The sequence below is a fragment of the Periplaneta americana genome, chromosome 2 (assembly GCF_040183065.1).
Source record: "Periplaneta americana isolate PAMFEO1 chromosome 2, P.americana_PAMFEO1_priV1, whole genome shotgun sequence".
In the NCBI taxonomy this organism is placed as follows: Eukaryota; Metazoa; Arthropoda; class Insecta; order Blattodea; family Blattidae; genus Periplaneta; species Periplaneta americana.
The window spans coordinates 169,182,804-169,202,980 of NC_091118.1; the positions used below are offsets into that span (position 1 = coordinate 169,182,804).

The 20,177-nt window shown below is 33.0% G+C and overlaps 2 protein-coding genes across 4 annotated transcripts in view; one reads left to right on the forward strand and one right to left on the reverse strand.

Moving 5' to 3' along the window:
- The window catches only part of orb (polyadenylation element binding protein orb), a 137,019-nt gene extending 128,258 nt beyond the window's left edge, over positions 1-8,761 (forward strand). For both annotated transcript variants that reach the window (XM_069818870.1, XM_069818869.1), the window contains one exon: positions 1,771-8,761. In XM_069818870.1, coding sequence (XP_069674971.1) covers positions 1,771-2,004 — 234 coding nt within the window. In that variant the 3' untranslated portion in view covers positions 2,005-8,761. The remainder of the gene's footprint in view (positions 1-1,770) is intronic.
- On the reverse strand, positions 8,217-20,147 carry Pex11c (Peroxin 11c). 2 transcript variants are annotated; one of them, XM_069818872.1, is made up of 4 exons: positions 19,770-20,147; positions 19,509-19,687; positions 18,986-19,054; positions 8,217-16,135 (listed from the first exon to the last, which is right to left on the reverse strand). In XM_069818872.1, the coding sequence occupies exons 1-4, from the start codon at positions 19,998-20,000 to the stop codon at positions 15,922-15,924; spliced, it is 693 nt and encodes a 230-aa protein (XP_069674973.1). In that variant the 5' UTR covers positions 20,001-20,147; the 3' UTR covers positions 8,217-15,921. The 2 variants fall into 2 exon arrangements, with proteins under 2 accessions (XP_069674973.1, XP_069674972.1); XM_069818871.1 differs by having other exon boundaries at positions 8,217-16,138.
- Positions 20,148-20,177: the final 30 nt, after the last annotated feature.

A 20,177-nucleotide genomic window follows, 5' to 3' on the forward strand; every position in this document is an offset into this window, starting at 1 on the left:
TATTGTCATAGGAGCTACGACATAATGTTTAACGTTGTGGCAAATAGATCCCTCGTCTGGTAGCTCTACAACGAAAGAACAAAAATGACGAACGATACTACCTACCTAGCCTTTATAGAGCCTTGACTTCCTAAGACGTAAGCAAAGAGGAGGAGTCACGCCGGGAATAACAGCGTCGCGACTATAGATCTGTGCCAGAGAGTAAATAACAGTACCTTAAAAACAATATACTTTGCATACTTTCACTCGAAAATGAGTTTTGGAATAGTATTCTGGGAAAACTGTACAGATAGTAATAGTATATTTTTACCACAAAAAAAGAGTAATTAGAATAATAGTAGATACCAAATCTAGGGAATCATGTAGGACCATTTAAAAAAACTACAAATAATGGCCATGGCTTGTCAGTATATTTTTACATTAATAAACTTCCTCCGATGTAATCGTGAAAAGTTTGTAACTAATTCAACAGTTCATAGCATAAATACTCGTCAAAAAATGATTTCATATTCCATTGGCAAGTCTATTGTGCTATCAAAAAGGAGTGCATTATATGACAGTAAAAATTTGTAATAGTCTCCCTGTAGCTATAAAAAATCAAACTGAAAACATGAGAGACCTTTGGTCCGTGGTGTAGAGACGCTAAAGATCTACTGACCCAAATTGGTACACGCCTACTGTCCTGTACCGGCACTCCTAGATGTATCAATTTCCTTCGTCAACGCATTGGATTTGCGGTTCAGCAAGGGAATGCTACCTCCATCCTGGGATCATTTCGTAACTCTATTTCAATGGATGAGAGCTTTCTCATTTAATGTAAATTATGAAAAGTGTTTATTTAAAAAAAAACAACCTAAGATACATGCCTAAAAAAAAATATTGTGAACAACGTAATAGATATGGCCCTGGTGTTGATTAATTTATGTAAATTGTATACAGTTCCTGCATATAAATTCATTGTGTACTTTTCCATATACATTTGACTATGTAATGAAATTACATAGAAGATTCTATATTTGTAAATAAACTATTATTATTTTTGATAGATTGTATGATAAAAAATAAATTATTTAAAACATAAGATTATTTAGGACCAAATTAAGGAAGTACCTAATTTCTCACACCTTCTAGTTTCTAGATGAATTTACGACATTCAACAAAGATGCATGAATATAGACTGTCTCTCAAAATTTTCCTCTTTCTGGAGGATATCTCAGCAATTTGCCTTACATTCCACAGATATACTTCAGGCACGGAGATGTTGAACATCATGTTCATAAAATTATATTAACACTGAAAATCCGGGATATCTGGGGACAAATTACTAAACTCGGGCACATTCAAGGGACGAATTTTGTTCAGAGACTGTCTTCAGGAAATGGGAAAGTGTGCTAAACTTACATAAGGTTGAACTGAAATTGAAATAATACATTAATATTGGAGATCTCTAGTGTGCATCACGTTATATTGACGTGGAATGTATCTACAAACAAATCGTGACAGCACCTCTGATCAAAGGTGCTATACCTCACAGTTTGAAAACACTGGTACATAATTGTATGTATGTATGTATGTATGTATGTATGTATGTATCCAATATGCCTACCCACTTCACTTTACGTGATTCGGGTTCTGCATATTGCAGATAGATGGCAGGACTGTGACCCATTTTCTAGTTGCACACCACTTTGGCGGGCCATGCTGTACACGAGTAGTATCTGTGGAATGTTATGTCTCTTATTGTTTTATATAAACTGGTTTTTGTTTCAGGTTCAAGTAGACCCCTATCTTGAAGATTCCCTCTGCTCGTCATGCAACCTGCAGCAAGGACCTTATTTTTGCCGGGAAATGGTATGCTTCCGGTACTTCTGTCGCAAGTGCTGGCAATGGCAGCATGCGCTGGATTCCATGCAGACACACAAACCTCTAATGCGCAACTCTAAATCATCAGTAACAATGCAGGGCTTCGGTTCTAATTCTGGAGGAAGAGCTTGCAGCAATTGAGTAAAGTGCATTATGATGGAAGTGAAATAATTTTATCAAAGATCTAAAATTTAATGCTTTAAAACACTAGTCTTTGATAAAATACTGGGTAGTGAAGAAGTGGGGGATACAGAAAGTACCCTTGTTTCCATTACAGAGGTTTTGTCCTTCATAATTTATTTATTACTAGTTTCTTAGTTACTTTTCCTCATATAATGAGAGAGAATATAAGACTTGAATAATTTCCATTTGTCACATGTTCAAAAGTTCCTACTATGGGCCAACCAAGTAGTTTGGTTCATATTTATTTTCTTTTCGTTTATTACCTGAAAGCCTTTACCGCAATTACCACTGTGTTACATTGCAATTGTTTCAGGTAAAATGTTTTGAAATACTAATCTGCTCTCAGTATTAGTTACCTCATTTACAGTAGATCACTTTATCATAAAGTAGTCGTCCATTCATGATGAATGGTTACTGTAAAACGATTTAAATATGGTTTTAATATTGTAATCAGATAAAAAAAGATTATGATGAATCTACTGTATATTGATTTTGCTCTTTATTTCGCAGTGTTTGTATTTATTTTCATTGAAGTCTTTTATACTGACTTGCTCAGTGACCAGTGTGGTTTCTAATTACAAGTTTTTATTAACGTTATTAAGTTAATTACATTGTACAAAAGTGGATACACATATACGTACATGGTTTATTCTTATGACAATATGGACATGAAGAAGGTCTTACGATTCCTGGCAATGCATTTTGTGTGATATAAATGTTTTATGGAAAAAATCTTTTATTTAGTTAACTTGTGTGCGTGTGTGTATGCATGTGAGGCTGTTCACATTTGTTTAACAGGATTTTTGTATCTTTATTTCTTTTGATATTGGTTATAGAATTAAAATATTTTGCATTTACCACTTCTGTTGCAACAATTTCTTCTTGCACACGCAAGAAGTGTAGCTTATTGATCAACTAACATAATTTAATAGTAAAAACACGTACTTAAAGAACATTTAAAGCAGATTTTTAAATTATTTTAATTTAAACATAAAAGAAAAATAATTTAAATTTTCTAACTAACCTTTCCCCGTCAGATATGAACCAGATTCAATCCAAGGTCCTTTCCACAATATAGATTCGTAATTAGTGTACTTGTTACGTATGAAGGCGTGAATTATTTTTTCTTTTTATAGATACTTTCGAAATATATTCTCGGATTCTAAGACGAAGAAGAAAACTTCGCAGATTATTAAATCAAGTTTTGATAAATATTTTTTTATTGGAAGTACAGCAGTCAGATTTAAGTAAGGCAGAAGCTTATTTAATTTTGTTAGCTTAAGACTTAGTGACGTATTATGTACTGTTTTGGGATTTATAATTTTATATGATTTCGTAGTTTGTTCTTCAGAATAAGATCTCCTTTTTGTTAATTGTAACACATCTTTATTCTTACAGTTGTTTAAAGAATAGACTAAGATCTCCTTTTGCTAATTGTAACACATTATTGTTACAATTGTTTAATTTTTTTTCATTCACATATTCTAAAGACGTGGGCAATGTGTGCCAGTACAATAATTATGTAACACATGTAAGCCATATTAAAGCGTTTGTAAACTCATTAAAATATTAAAAGTGAAACAAAAAAATTATGACTTCGCGATTTTATGATATAATGCGAAATTTGGAATTAATTTCGTAATACTGTATACAAAGTAATTTCCTACACAGTATCTTCTTCGTGGCAGATTGATACTATGTATCTGAATTTGGATCTTAATTGAAAATATTATTTCAGATACGTTAATGGTTTTAAAATTCAAGTGTTATTTGGTTACTGCAGTGAAAGGATAAGTTTCGAATTACATACAAATAAATATCTTAATAAATGTGTGTGTTGAAACTGTAATTCTATTGTAATCGAAGATGCGTGTTTTTAAGTTCCCTGAATAAGAGCGCCCAAATCTAGCTAAACTCGGGTGTTACAATGCCTCAACCTTACATTATACTGTAAAAGGATATGACTAACAATATATCTCTTTGGAAGTTAGCGTGAAATGAGAACAATTTATGAGGAGCGTTGAATTAAAAGGAGCTCAGTCCATTAGAAGAATAAATGCTGTTTGAAACAGATTCCCCTATTTCTTTAGCAATAAATCGACCTGTGAAAATTGTTTCTTTCAGAAAGCGCTCCTTCGCAGTCTGAAGAAGAGCTTTCTGAAAGAAACAGATCTCACAGATCGATTTATTGCTACAGAAATAGAGGGAATCCGTTTTAAACAGCATTTATTCTGATGGACTGAGCTCCTTTTGATTCTACACTCCTCCTAGACCATTATAGAAAAATTTCTCTCAGCTGAGAAAAATGTTACATAATATTAAATTCTCTAAATATGTAATTTAAATATTTTATTATTATATGCAATATTAAATAGTATTTTTGTCAGCGTTCATATTTCTAGTGTATTAAAGTCAAAGTATTAGTAACGAAATCGAGTGCGAAATATTTCTTTATATCAGTTCTAAAGAAAAGTAAATTTGGCACGACGATAAATTCAACAAATGGACCAAATTTCATGTACGATACTTCAATGCCTTAACATTTGAAAGACTTGGAAAGATAAAAATTGTATAAAATTCAGTAAAATTTTCTGTGACCTAATTACACCTGCAGTGAAAGGATAAGTTTCGAATTACTTACAAATAAATATCTTAATAATAAATGTCTTGTGACTGCACTCTAAAGGCCAAACTAGTCATTTGTGTAGAACATTCAGCAGATGCGTAGTAGAATACAAATAATCTTTGAAGATTTTAATGTAAACAGCTCTCACTCAATTGCCATATTGCCTGCACAGGTTATTAGTGGAACATTTTAATATTTGTATTTGAAAGTTGGCCCTCAAGATTTCGATATAACTTAAAACACAAATATGAAACTGACTACTCGTGTAACATAATACCTATGCAAATAGGAAAGTGGTGAAATGATTATAAAAGCCTTGAAGAGAAATGTGAGAACTCTGTTGATGCGTGAAGCATTAACTTTCCATACCGCACATTCCAATACTTCTAGAATTTAAGTTCTGTACATTAAAAATGCACTAGTCAATGAAAAGAAAACTATCCTTGGCGTTAATATATTTTTATGTATCCCTCAATTTTTCCTATACTACCTCTTTCACAAATACTCGTTTGACAATAAATACACTAACTTCATTGTGCCTGTAATAGAACTCAACATTGTGGAAGGAAGCAAGTTGCAGCTTCTAACCAGAGTAATTGTTAATCAGCATGAAGTTAAAGCTGGATTGAACGATGAATAGGTACTTTTAACTTTCCCTCAAAGTTTCCCTATATGCTGCAAATTTTATTAAATGAATTTCCAATTTAGTCAAGATAGAAATAATAAAGTTTCAAACTGTTGTCTGAGGTGCAACAAATGCAGAATTTTGGGAAGAGGAAATAAGCTGGGTAGTTTGGTATTTTGTAACTTATCATATCCTACACACAAATCTGCAAAGTTGTAACGATGATTACCTATTATTTTTCAGACTTATTTTACGGATGAAGAAAACTTAGACTTGATTAAAACTGTTACTTAAATTCTTGTATTTTCTAGTTCACAAGACACATTGTTTTCAAGTGAGTGGATAACATTTAAAATCAAACAAAATGGCAGTGCAGCACAAGAAAACAGTAAGAAGTAAGAAATCTAGATATTATAGATCTGTAGGTATAATTTTTGTTGTCAGTAGCTTTTACAGCAGTCCTCACGTTCGTTAAAAGCAACTGATGGAAGAACAAAATTTTACGATATTTCAAATGTAATGATGTTGCTTCTGTAGCACATAAACTAATGAGAGACAGTAGTTCACATGAAAAGCATTTCATATATTTTGTTACCTGTGATGCACACAGTTTGTGCTGTGTAGAAGATATCAAGGTTCAAGTACCGTCCAAGATAAATGTGATATTTGGTTGTCTTAGGCAAGGGATGCAAAACTGTGCTACAAATGTGACACACATCACAAACCAGAACATGTGACTCGTCCCTTTCTTTCACCCTCATGTCATTGGATATGGTAGTAGAAAGGAAATATGTATTCAGTGTGCTTGCGGATGTCACAGATACGTAATTCAAGGCCGGGAGATTGTGGTTGGGGAGCAAACTCTTTCCCCATGCTTCCACCCCTCTCTTCCCCAGTTCTGCATCCCTGTCTTAGACAAAGGCCTAATGTGATACTAACGAATTTGTTAGGTTGAATTTTGGAAAATGAGAGTAGGTGAAATTTCTTAGGTTAATCTGGCTATATTTTGGAATTATTCAATTATTAAAGTCATTATCTGTACTTCTCTTCCTCGCTTGATGGAACATGAGGTAAGATATGTATTTTTTTTTTTTTTCAGTCTTATTGTATGCGACACATTTCACACTCAAAATATGTTGTAATGTTAATGAATAATAATACAATTGCAGTAACATGCAATTGAGAAACATTGTTACATGGATACGAACCTTTTTCTTCCCAGGATAGTGGAACGAAGATTTGTCCTTGATTGCTGATCAACTGGTGATAGATGATAGAAGTTCACTCAGCATAATTAATACTGTTGTCTTGTTTGCTTCAATGTCACGTAAGTTAGGAACTTGCATAGGAAAAGAATGTGTCATTGGGTTCAGAAAATGATGTAGGTAAAGGCTGTCCAGAGGCTGTTATATTTTTCTGTAAGTTGCAACTGCACTCTATCAATGAACACCTAACTTTCGACAGAGAGAATTATTTCGTGTATAAGAAATAGAATTAGCTTCCCTTCCTTTAGTTGCAACTAAAACATTGTTCCAAGTTAAGAACAAAACATTGACATGGCTGGACCATTTTTACCTACCAAAATTATAAAGTCTATTAATCCTTTAGAAAGTGGTAAATTTTAGATTGCAATATTGAAATACCATATTTTGTAGTACTGATTACTGTTATATTAAAACAAGCTTTCATTACGTAAAGCTATGTACATAAAACTGTTTTAAATACACAATTACACAGAATAAAATATAATTTACAATTTTAAACAAGAATACTATGTAATTTCGTTTTAAATGGAAGAAACATGAAAATGTCATCATACATTAAGTTATCAGGCTTTTGAAGAACATTAGTTAAGCGTCCATTTTAGCGAACTATAAAGTGTATCTAGTAGTGCTCAGTACTTGGTTTGACTACAGATAAATGATGAAATTGTAGAGGAGTTCCCATAATTGTTTCACAACATATGAGAATCATTGAAATTAATTTTCGTAATTAAACTTAAGACAACTCTTATGTGGCGGCACAAAATTAAATCAAAAATAATTTAACATATTTAAACATTTATGATGTCAGAAAAATGTAGTCCGAAAAACTATATACATAGACTACACTTTTCCAAAGAAGTATAAAACACGGCATTAAACAAGTTATACAAATTGAAATGTAGTTGGGAATTATCCATATTAAATATCTTTATTAAAGTATTTACAAATCAAGTTCTGGCAATGAATACACACCTAAACCATGAGTCTCTTTGCTATGACAAATATACATATATAAAGAAAAAATTGTATAAGGGAAGAATAATGTTGAGAAATACATTAAGTTGTATGTTTGACTTCACGTGGAACAAGTAAATAAGTTATTCGAAAACAAGTTTGGTACTTTTTTTTAGTAATTTAACTGTGAGTTGGTACTGTAAAATGATTTTAATTTGTTCGAATATAAATAGGTCAATTTCATACAGGAAATGTGACGATAAATGGATCTTTATGTTGACATTCCTTTTGTAGATTTTTTACACAAGTCGTTTAATGTCAATCAATTAAAAGACAAGACAGTATTACCATTTTGTGTTGAGATAGTTCAATGTATCTAATTTATCTTATTTTTGTTTTTACACTAGATAGTTCCGTGGTACAATTGTGATTAATTGTAACAAAATAACTGTTTTATTTGGTTTTAAAAGTATTAGATATTACTTTTACAGAGGTTATGGTAAATTTGTTTTTAGTTTGAATGGCAACTTCCCCATACTAAGGATAAAGGATACCTTTGTGCAATGGTTGACGTGCACAGTTCTCTGTGCCTATGTGATAAAAATACATCCTCAGCAACTGTGTTTAAAATGCTGTATTTTAGAGTAATCTATAATTGCATTATATAAATGTTTTATGGAGTAATATAAAGTTAAAAATGTACACTCGTATAAAATATATTACATAAAATATATACATCATATATTTAGCAAATACAATGTACTGTATACATATATTATATAAAAATAACATTGATCCCTAATATTAACAAATAACCATAACTGCTCCTATTACATTTGTAAAGAGAACTTTCAAATGCATAAGTGCCAACAGTACAGTTTTAGATTTTTCAAATTTTAAAAACTCTTTACATTGAAGTGGGCGTGGCCTTTTAAGTCCCTAATTCAATGCTTTCACACAGAACACATACGTTATATAATATTATAGCACAGTACACATGATTATATTCGGAGGGTAGGTTGACAGCATTATAATGCTGAAGTAACTCCATATTTTTATGTAATGTAAAAACTAATTTTTTTTCAATAGCAGTCTCAAGTGTATTTTATTATTTTCTTCTCAATTATGTACACGATCATCTACCTTTTAATCAACAATGCTGTACAATGTCTTGAAAACATGAACACTACTTCTGCCACATGGTTTTAATAAAGTAATAGTACTTTTAGATGAATGCTAGTCTACGGAAGTGGAAACTTATCTAGATAAATAGTCTTTAAAGTACTTTATTGACAGTGCCCATTTATTTGACATCTGTCCACAAAGGTGGAATAATCAATTTTCAAAGTAACTTGGCTTACTGAAAACATTTGTGTATGTATAGCACAACAGTATAGCATCTTTAATCATTGACAAAGGTTTAATAGTTTTATTTTTATCTTGAAAGTATGGTTTTATTAATTCCCGTGATAATTTGTTTATCATATCTTCAGTTATGTTCCATTGTCATCTTTTAACAGGTACAATTCTCATTATGTGGCCCAAATGTTCGATCTTCAATATATTGCAGTATTCTGACATTTTGTTCCAACCACAAGAGATGGAAGTTTGTTTCTAGACAGCGTACTTTACTTGATTAAAAGGATATTGTTCTGGCAGGGATGTACACCATTTTGTTTATTGAAGTCACCGTCATTTTAGAAGATGCTGCAATCTGTATTTTAAAATCATAATGCAATTGCATTATGTTTTATTTTGTAGCTATTAAGCTTATATTACAACACATAGTTACAACAGAAACAGATGTTGAGTATGATTTCTTTTTTTAAGCCAGTAATTGCTTAGAATCGTGGTATTACATGAAATTATAAATATCCTTTTCTTTAATTGGAAGAATGATTTTCAAGCAATATAACTGAGGATTTTTTTTAGTTATTTATATGTGCATATTGCACGCATAATGCTTGAGAATACTGTCATTTAAACATGTACTGTGATTTCAATTTTTTTCAAAGAGTCTTATAGAAATACCGTGTATTAACAAAGATAGTTAATTATTTTGATTTTAAATACATAGTAATAGAGTCGTTTAAGAAATTCTATCTCTTTTAATTTCTGTTTGTGTCATTCAGACAAGAGTTTTGTTCTCAGTTTGAAAAATCAATTTCTTTGGTAGTATTCACTTATTAAAACTGGTTGTAATGAGCTTAATCGAAGCTATTTTCGTCACATCAGTTTTGTGTGACTGCATCTCCTAAATTGACTCGGACAGAAATGTTCACTTATTCAACCTAACTTCTATGTGGAAGAGAGTATAGTATTTTATTAGACAAAAGATGTTGACATGTTAGTAAGCAGTAAGTTGAATATGAAAGATTTTAATATGTGGCTGTGATCAGTTCTTAAAGAACAGATCATAATGCGTGGTGTGTAGTTACACAGTTCTTTCATGTGATTTATAAAGAAGCTTAATTGCTGTTAATCTCTTTAAAGTATTACCGAGATCCACCATGTTTATAAGAACATTCCATACAGTTGTAATTAGTGTAGAGATTGCATAAAGTAGACATGTTACACAATTATATTCTGTATTGCAATGCCTTGCAGAGGCTTCTTTATAAAACAATATTACATGTACAATAACTCCTCAGTAACAAGACTGTTTAAGCTTTCAGGGAGATAAAATAACAAACAAGTGTTCATTTATTCTAAAACATTTGTGGCTCTCGGAAATAATTTTAACTTTTTCTTAGTTACATGACTTAATGTCAACCAGTGTAAAGCCCCTACATATTTGCCGAGGCTGGCAAGTGCACAGAGATTTTAAATGCTCATGTTTTAATTATTATTTAGGGGAATGTTTTAAGAATATTAAAATGAGAAAGTTATCTCGTAAAATAAAAGGCTGATGAAAATATGTTTTGTGTTTTCTATTCAATTTCAGAATATCATAGGTTTATATCCTTGTCACACTCTGAAATACTGACAAATTAATTTTGCAAATGGTATGTTTTTTTTTTTTTTTTTTTTTTTTTTTTTTTTTTTTTTTTTTACACATACGATAATTGAGGTTCTGACTGATACATACTTCTATTACCAGGCAGTATATCTTGCTTGACAATATGTGTTGAAGAAAAATAATTGCTTGTATGCATCTGAAATCTTATTAGTGTAATATGTAACTAGTCAGCAATGTGTGCAATGCGAGGGGGGGAAAGGAACTGGCCATCCTACCCCACTGTCTCCTGGTCTAGTTGCCTCATGAGTGATGGCTTCTTGGTGTCACTTATGGGATCCAGACAGTTGACTAAACAACATCATACGATAATTGGATGCACTTATGCAATATGGAACCAAGTCCAAAATACAGCTTTTGAGCTACAGCTGTTTTAGCAAATCGTTACAAATAAAATTCTACATCAATACTATTACGAAAGTAATGATTGCATTATTAACATTCTGAAATGCTCTTTCAGATCAATGGTGCAGCTCGCACCAGTATTTGACTCTCACAGAGTAGAAGGGCAACATTGGAGTTGGTTCTATATTGCTTATTGCAAAAATGGATATTGGCACTTGGTTCTACTTGTGTGATTCAAATGAGAGATGAGGCAACATTCTAGTTCAAATCCATGTTTAACACTTTATTATTGGAAAACTAAACATCCGAGACACTAATTGTGGGATTACAAATAAAATTTAAAAAATATGTATTCATTAGCATTTGTTCATACATTGACTTATCATTCCAACGTGAAGTCAAGGGGACCATTGATTCCATCAACATCATCCTGTCCACACCTGTGGAGTAACGGCTAGCGCGTCTGGCCGCAAAACCAGGTGACCCAGGTTCGATTCCCAATCGGGGCAAGTTACCTGGTTGAGGTTTTTCCGGGGTTTTCCCTCAACCCAATATGAGCAAATGCTGGATAACTTTCGGTGTTGCATTCTGGGCTCATTTCACCGGCATAATCACCATCTCATTCAGACGCTAAATAATCTAAGCTGTTAATAAAGCGTCGTAAAATAACCTACTAAAATAAAAATACATTGGATTTTCTTCTGCAGTTACATATTTGATACCTAAACATCTTCGGTTCTACAAGTTTCTTTGATACATTAACATTACTCTTGTTCCTATAATATAATATAATATAATATCACTCCTATTAGCAAAAAATTGTATTCAAACTCCTATATTTACACAAAACAAACATGGGAACTGACAGCTTGGAGTTGGTTCTAAATTGCAAAACACTGCACTATGGATTCTGTTTTTGGTGGTTGGTTCAGATTTCTCTATAGGGCAGCACGTTACAGATAGGAGTTGGTTCTATTTTGTATAAGAAACTATAGACATTAAGACACATTTTGCAATAGAAATCCAGATATTCATAAAATGTTCCATATTGCATAAGTGCATCCAATTTGGTAATATATGACCTATCCCTATGCCATGCACACTAGCAAGTATGAAATCATTACATTGTTTGATGCAATAATAATATGCTGTGATGACTAAAATTTTAAGCGTGTCAAAAATGAATAATACAGAAATTGTTTAATTCTAGATTTCAGTGGACGCTGAAAAGCAATAGCAGTAAGATGACATTCTTCCAGTTTTACGTCACACTCGTGTAAGACAGTTTGAGATTTCAAGATAGAGAAGGCAATGTAGACATCAAACCTCCGTGGTAATGGCAGTGATATTATATCCATAATTTTTTTCAGTTCTTATATGACAAATTTCATGTACAACATCAATGATATAGCTCCTAGGATTCCTAAGATAAGATGAATACAAAGTAACATTTCTAACCCCATTATTTCGGGTACCGTAACTACATTTATATAATCAGAAGTACACTTTCCGCGATTTTTATAGACACAATGAATATGTAAATAGTATAACTCTTAAACCGTGTTACATTGGAAATCTGGTACTTTATCCAACGTATGAAAACCTTTTTTAACAATAATTGCGAAATTTAAACAAAATTGTAATTGTAAATACACAGCTCTGGATAACAGCATCCTGAAGAATTTTTCCCAAATCTTCATATTAACTATGATAATTTCTGGTCAATACAACATGGAAATTTCACCTAATAAAACAAAATCCTGGAAAGAGTAAATGAATTCAATTATTTGGGGTACAACCTATCTTTTCAATCTGAAAGCAGTGTCTCCAAGAAAATCAACAAATACACTAAAACTATGAGCAAAATCAGTAATGTTTTCATCAAACCTGCAATTGTTCAGAAATATACTCTTCTACACATGTACTGTAATAATATTCTTGCAAGACCAGTTCTCTCTTACGAAAGTGAGGCATGGACATTAAAAGCTCATGATGTTAACAGAATCACAACAAGTGAGATGAGATTCATGAGGACTGCAGGATACACTAAATTCGACCACAAGCGGAATGAAGAACTCAGGGCTGAATCAGTGTTGAAATACAAGTACGTTTGACGATATCAAGAAAACTGGAAAAATCAAGTCAATAGTATGAGTAACAACAGATTACCAAAAGCAGTTTTAAATTATCGACTGGAACGAAAAAAGATTCATTGGCAAACCTCAAAAGAGTGTGCAGAAAACGACTGTAACAGGCCACTTGACCTAATACTTGTCAGGATGATGATGACTATGATAATGTGGACTCAAGTTTTATTAATTAAATTGATTTTATACAGTTTACAATTCAAAGAAAATTGATTATTTTAGATAGAGTGTGAGGAAAACACGTATGAGTCTCCTAATAAGCTCTCTAACAGAAAAGACTCCAGAGCCTTGGGATGACATGGACATATTAAAAGTAGGAGCAATGCCAGCTACTACTATATGGGACTTTGCTTACCGGCCCTGACTGGAGGGGAATCTGGGAGTGGGGAAGTGAGAACTGATCAGAGATGGTCTGATCAAAATGTAAAGTATCACAATTTTATTAATTGTGCGTATGATGTATAACGAAATTTTATAATTCGTGTATAGTGACACAAATTTGTTTCATACTGTGTGTGGGCCCGACCAGTCTAGCCATAATACAGGTGTAGTGGTGAGTCAGTGTTTGTATGAAGCTTGTACTCTGGACATTATCAGTTCAGAAGCTGGTAAACAGGGGCGTGGTTTCAAGTAGTTTTGGAGTAAGAGTTAGTAATTTCTTTTGCATTCTTTAGAGTCAGTGAGCTGAGTTTCATATAATAGACCCTACTCTTTCCCTCCCCCTCCATAGTTTCGCATACTTAATTAAAGAGCAAGTATCTAAAGTTTGTTTTATTCCATCCTAATTTACATATTACTGATTATTATTATTATTATTATTATTATTATTATTATTATTATTATTATTATTATTATTATTATTATTATTATATACACAACTTCCCTCTTATCACTGTGTATAATTGACATTTCATGATGTGCAAATGCAAAATTAATTGAATGCTATTCAGTATAAATATTAATATATCGAACATTTGCCTTGACCAGATGATCCTACAGCAGTTTCAATAATTATGTGGGGAATTAGGAACGAGAGTTGAGTTCTGCACACCTGAATGTTCCTCAGATTTAATATCCTTATGCTGTCACAGTTAAAGACGGTCATTCCTGAGCAAGACTGAGGGCAGTCTTTCTCAAGTGGGGGCATTGGGAGTGAAGAGAGTGCCTCTCTTCAACTAGGTCTGTTATGTTTGTGACAAACTGTGCCTTCATTACATTTCAACTTTAATGCGTCGGTTTGAAGAACTCTGGAACCTTGCATTGACACATTGATAGAAAAGAGATGCTGCCATTGCTCCATAGCGAGAATTGTCTATTTCGTCTTTATCCTAATCATGTTCATATACTAATTTTCTACCAAAAAAAAAAAAAAGACACTGTAATACTATAGCCTACTGTTACGCATAATTGCAATAATATATGCAGTATAATGTTTACTTTGATTATATTTTGTGTTGCAGATTCCAAATATATACACAGTTTTCTATTTTTTTAAGTTTCATATACTATAAATAGCATAAAATGTGGTATTTTCAGTCGTTTCCTATGTTGATTAATTTAATATGAAATCATGAATTTAAAACATATAACCGGAACAATTTCTTATTTTCAACTTAAGATTCCGATGCTGAATATATCTTGTTTGTTTACATGCATCCATGAAGGTCAGATATATAGCACAAGACAATTCTCCTCTGTTGCGAAAGCCTGGTCTATGGCTACTTGTTAACGAGGACTCAATAAAATCACAAAATAAAGGAGGTCTGAAAGGAATGCAGAGACCTCCACTATTGGCTTTGAACTACCAAAAAGGGAAAAAGTCTGCAATTATAAAATGTGAATAATTCTTTGTACTAATTAAAGTGAGTGAAAACTGAGTTGCAGAATTATTCTTCTGCATTGACTAAAGTCTGGTTGTCTGTCTTAAGTTTTCAATGAATTTATCTGCTAGTTTTTATTCTCCACATGTCGCGATATTTAACATTTCTTGGATTCATCTTTCTTTCTGTCATTTGCATCATTTTATCACATCATTGTTATCCAGACTTCTTCCTGCCAGTGACCAGTTTATAATCTTCTTTGGCAAACTATCACCACTCTTAGTCCCACGCTGTAGTATCATGGTCGAAGTGTAAAGCCTAGGACTAGTATTACAGAATGAGCACTGGTTCGAGTCTTCATAGAGAAAGAAATTTTCTCATTAACTTTCGGCTGCTTTATGGGACTGGTGTTCACCCAGCGTCGTTACGAATTTGGGGAGCTAGAATAGGTAGTGAAATCTGATCCTGCACGCCAGCTGTAATGGATCATCATGCTAACCACACAATACCCCTGTACTAGTCGGCTGACTAGTAGGTGAAGCATGAGAATGTGAGGCCAGCAGTCAGCTGGTACACCTTGATCTTCTGTGGGATGATGATGATTATTATTATTATTATTATTATTATTATTATTATTAATTATACCGCAACAATCTCTTTTCAACTTACTGTCTGTTGTGCTCCAACTTTCAGCCGCATTTCTTCATTTAAAACTCCTAAAATTCTTTGTCAGAGCAGATCATCTCTAGAGGTGAATTCCTGCTATTACAAGAAAGGAGCATCTCTCTCCTTCCATTTAATGGTAACGTTGCACAAGTATACGGAAGTACACTTCATGGATAAAGTCTTCTCTTTGTATTCATATTTGCTTTTACTCCTCAGGTGATGGAAACACTGCCTTCCTGTTCTTATAACCTGAGAAGTTTCTCACGTACCTTGGTTATTACAAAATTAGTAATGTAAATTATTCTATAAAATTGGTAAATATACCCCTGACCATGTTAGTTACTCCCAGCTAGGTTCATAATCTTCTTTCCAAAATAATTACAATCATAAGTTAAGTGTTCTAGATGGTGTTTAACTAGAATTATTGATAATCTTATCATATGACTGATAAATGCCAATAAGGGAAGTCACGAGTCCTAGTACTCCGCAATGCCATTTCTCCAGTTTTCCTCCCCACAGGATGCCTTCTGGTAGGTAATGCACGGCTTGGGCTAAATCACCAAGATATCGAATAGCAGTAAACAGTAGAGAACGTTGTTGAGCTAAGAGCTGCGCCATAGCAACACTGCTGAAATAAAAAAGAACGAAATTTGGAATAATAATAATAATAATAATAATAATAATAATAATAATAATAGTATCACAGTCTACTATATACAGTCACGAAGCTTGAGTTTTGAGGGTGCTAGAAACAATAGACTGTGACGGTACTATTTTACATTGCCTGTAATGAGGCGATATTAGCGATCCTAGTGGTGAGCAACTATCTAATGTTTGCATATTTACTACGTATTGAGCTTTGCGACTATATACTAGACTGTGGTAGTATGATATTGAGAACCTGAATCAAGGGAACTTAATATTCTATGTTCATCCGAATAAATAAATACGTAAATTAATTACCTATAATATTTTGATTATAATTACATATTGCTTTAACAATAATTCATCCACGAAGAATCAAAAACTACACTGAGATTTTGTCCGGGTGATTAATGATTAAACAGTGTTGAGTCATGGGGAGAAATAGTTATGAAATATCAAAATGTAAAATTGAAACGTTGAAATTTTAGAATGACAAGTCATGCAAATTAAATGCAAGGTGTAAACGATATAGACTGTCAAAAAAATACTGGTAATAGAACATAAATTACTGAAAAAAAAAGTCTAATAACATTTTGTATAACTTTTGTGGTGTCCGAAGAAAAAAATGTTATGTCAGTCTAAGGTCTTTGGAAATAATGTAGACCATCATTATTTACTTCAGTCCGCCACATACATTGCAACTGTGGTAATATCCTTGTTTACAAATCAGGGTACTCTGTTGTGATGGTGTTAGCATGTGTTGGACGGAAGGTCATTGGCAATAACGTTGACATTTACTCAAACAGTAAATATTAGATTACTATCAATTCTAAAAACATGGTATTTTAGGAGTTAAAAAAATATATAGAAGAAAAAACATAATTTCATTACACATCATGTTTAGTAGACCCAGATGTACAATGTGTATAATTTTGCAGTTTATATCGTATACACCCTGTGTATTCGGAGTATCTCTTGCCTCTAGTCGTTGGATTGTAGGCAATATTACATTTTATGGGATGACAACAGAATTCAGGTGTCTTTCGTATAGAGAGAGATTCTATGCAAGTATGAATAGTATTAAATTGCGTTGAGAGGCTGTATGTATCTCGTGGTTACAGAGATTAAAGCACCATGTTGCTAACTGAATGGTTTGGTTCGAATTTCACTGAAGACAATTTTTTTTTAATGTCAGGCTGAAGGGTACAAGAAAAGGTGACAGTGATAAGGAGTAATGTGCAGTGCATAGTATGTAGCTAGTATCAATTAACTTAATTATGTTAAACATATCTTCAGAGAGAGCTGTTGCTTATGTATCCAGTTTTGTTTCTCGTAAGTATTATCATTTTAGAGAAGATGGGAAGGAAGAATTAGAATTTGCGACTGAATACTTCTGTACAGGTAAAAGTAAAGGTAAAGGTATCCCCGTAACATGCTATGAAGGCACTTGGGTGGCATGGAGGTAGAGCCCCATGCTTTCCATGACCTCGGCACTAGAATGAGGTGGTGTGGTCGGCACCATGCTCTGACCGCCTTTTACCCCCGGGAAAGACCCGGTACTCAATTTTATAGGAGGCTGGAGACTGAGTGAACCTTGGGGCTGTTCTGAAAGTTTGGCAACGAGGAAAAATCCTGTCACCACCTGGGATCGAACCCCAGACCTTTCAGTCCGTAGCCAGCTGCTCTACCAACTGAGCTTCCCGGCTGCCACTTTTGTACAGTATTTTATTTATGTATTACTCGTTGTTTGTGGTTTTTATAAATTACATTATGAATATTGTACGACAGGTAATTTTGTTTGTTTCCTTTTATTTGAAAAGTGTTTCCTTGTATAGCAATCTCTACTCGAATAACTGGAATCAGTCTTGTTTTTACTCGCATTATTATTTCTAGGTATTACTCTTAATAGTTATTTCTTGTAATTTATACCGCAAATAAATGAAACAGAAATTGTGTCAGTACATATGGAACTGCCTCCACTCATGACAGAATTGCATTTACAACACTGACTGTGAATGTACGGGACTGCACAACTTCTAAATGACTAAGGGGCAAGAGATAATTCGATATATACAGAGTCTTCCATTAGGAACGCGACTGGACTCGCGTTACCAGTGAAGGGAGATGAGCTATAACATGCAAAGGCCGTGCACGCTGTTGGGTCTAGTCACGTTCCTAACAGAACTGTAGAAACTTAAGCAATGAAATAAAAGTCGACGGGTGTTCTGGGTTATTTTCAAGGGGGATGACACCTGAGAGCTTCGTCCTGCAACCACCACTGCTATTAAGCAAGCAGGTCAATTGAAGGATTGACTGATTTACTAAGCAGTAATTTTGAAGTTGAGTAATATTAATTTTTATTATTCAGAAAAGTTAAAATACAAAACAAAACAGTAAGTTTAAATATATATATATATATATATATATATATATATATATATATATATATATAAAGTTAATATCTGCTAATCTATGTACTAGAAAACATTAAATATTTTAGGGAGCCAAGAGATCAAAATTACTTTATAATGAGGAACTTCTTTTAATCTTTTTATATTACTGTACTATTATAACTAAACGCATTTTCAAAGATTTGATCTACACATGAGAGGAAGAGGAAGAAGAATTCTACTTGTTAGAACTGTTAAAACTGGAGAAGCACAATGGACTAGACATATACAGGCATTTTTTTTTTCTTTTTCACCTGAAGACAGTTCAACAACGAGAAAGATTCATGCTAAATCTCTATTAAGTGAACATTGGCTCCCTTTAAACTAATTGGAACAAATTAATGTGAAATCAGCTTAAATACATTACTTTTTAAACTTACTTGGCTTCTCCATCAATTCCTTTCAGGCATCTTTTGTGATACTCCAGAATTCCCAAACTTCTCAATGTTCTAAAAATAATATAACAATATTTGAACAAATTAACAAGTTGAATTCTTATTACATAAGTGATCTAATACATATGATTATGGTATGTTGAAGACCGTAACTGCAGTATTTTACTACTACTAATCCATAACACTGGGATGCACTTAAATTATTAATATAAAAGTAAAAGAAATGGTACACCAAATGTAAACACTGAATCTGAAAAGAAAAAAAGTGAACTTCCCAGGGGAAAAATTCAGTACACGCATATCCAGATGCAATGGAGCCTAGTAGTTTGGGGGGGGGGGGGAGGAGGAAAAAGAAAAGAAAGACGGTAGTGCTAAGAGTGACAATCATAGGAAAAGCAGAATATTCGTAAAATAACATCACACTTACAAAGGTGTAGTTGCACTTTATCTTTTTAGGATTGAACAGACTTAAACAGATCAAATTGTGCTTATGATACTGTATTCTTACTTTAAAAGACTGAAGTAGAGTGACATAGCCCAGCATGTAGTAGAAGCTGTCCACCAGTACGTACTACGAAATGAGACTAGCCTGTGGTCAGCAGCCCATGCGACATGTTCCAACGGGAAATACAGCTGATCGGCCACATTTGTGAGGACACCAAGAATACTTGATATCTTGTCTGGTTCCTGGAAATATGATATAAATAATGGCAACTACTTAATTTACAAAATTACATATTTACAAACATAATAACTAATTATACAGTACCTCATTTCCTAGTCCGTACGTTAAGGTATAATGGAGCATAGGAATATCGTCAAATAAGCGAAGGACAGTTCGACACGCACTTAATTGCGCACTAATAGTTCGCAATTTTGTTGCACTTTCTTCAGACGTTACTAATGTTTCAGCTAATTTTGTAGTATAGGATAAAGTTCTCATTACTTTGTCCCTACCACTGTGTGAATTTAAAAACTTCGATATATGTGCAAGATGCATCTTCAGAATGCGATATAAAAATATGTATTTACTACGCTTTCACTTATCACACAACTCATCGTGAAAATGTTAATGTATTTTGATAATCCGTCATTACACAGCTATTTTACTATATCCAACCACTGATATGGCATCATTCGTTACCATGGCAACAGATTCCCCAAAGGTAAATTAATA

Bases quoted from the DNA above. Each gene is read 5' to 3' on its own strand.
- Pex11c (XM_069818871.1), bottom strand. From the start codon at position 20,000: ATGCATCTTGCACATATATCGAAGTTTTTAAATTCACACAGTGGTAGG. The intron at 19,055-19,508 runs GTAAGAATACAG...TATTATTTTTAG, and splicing joins CTCTACTTCAGTCTTTTAAA to AACATTGAGAAGTTTGGGAA. The intron at 16,139-18,985 runs GTAAGTTTAAAA...TTTTTATTTCAG, and splicing joins GGAATTGATGGAGAAGCCAA to CAGTGTTGCTATGGCGCAGC.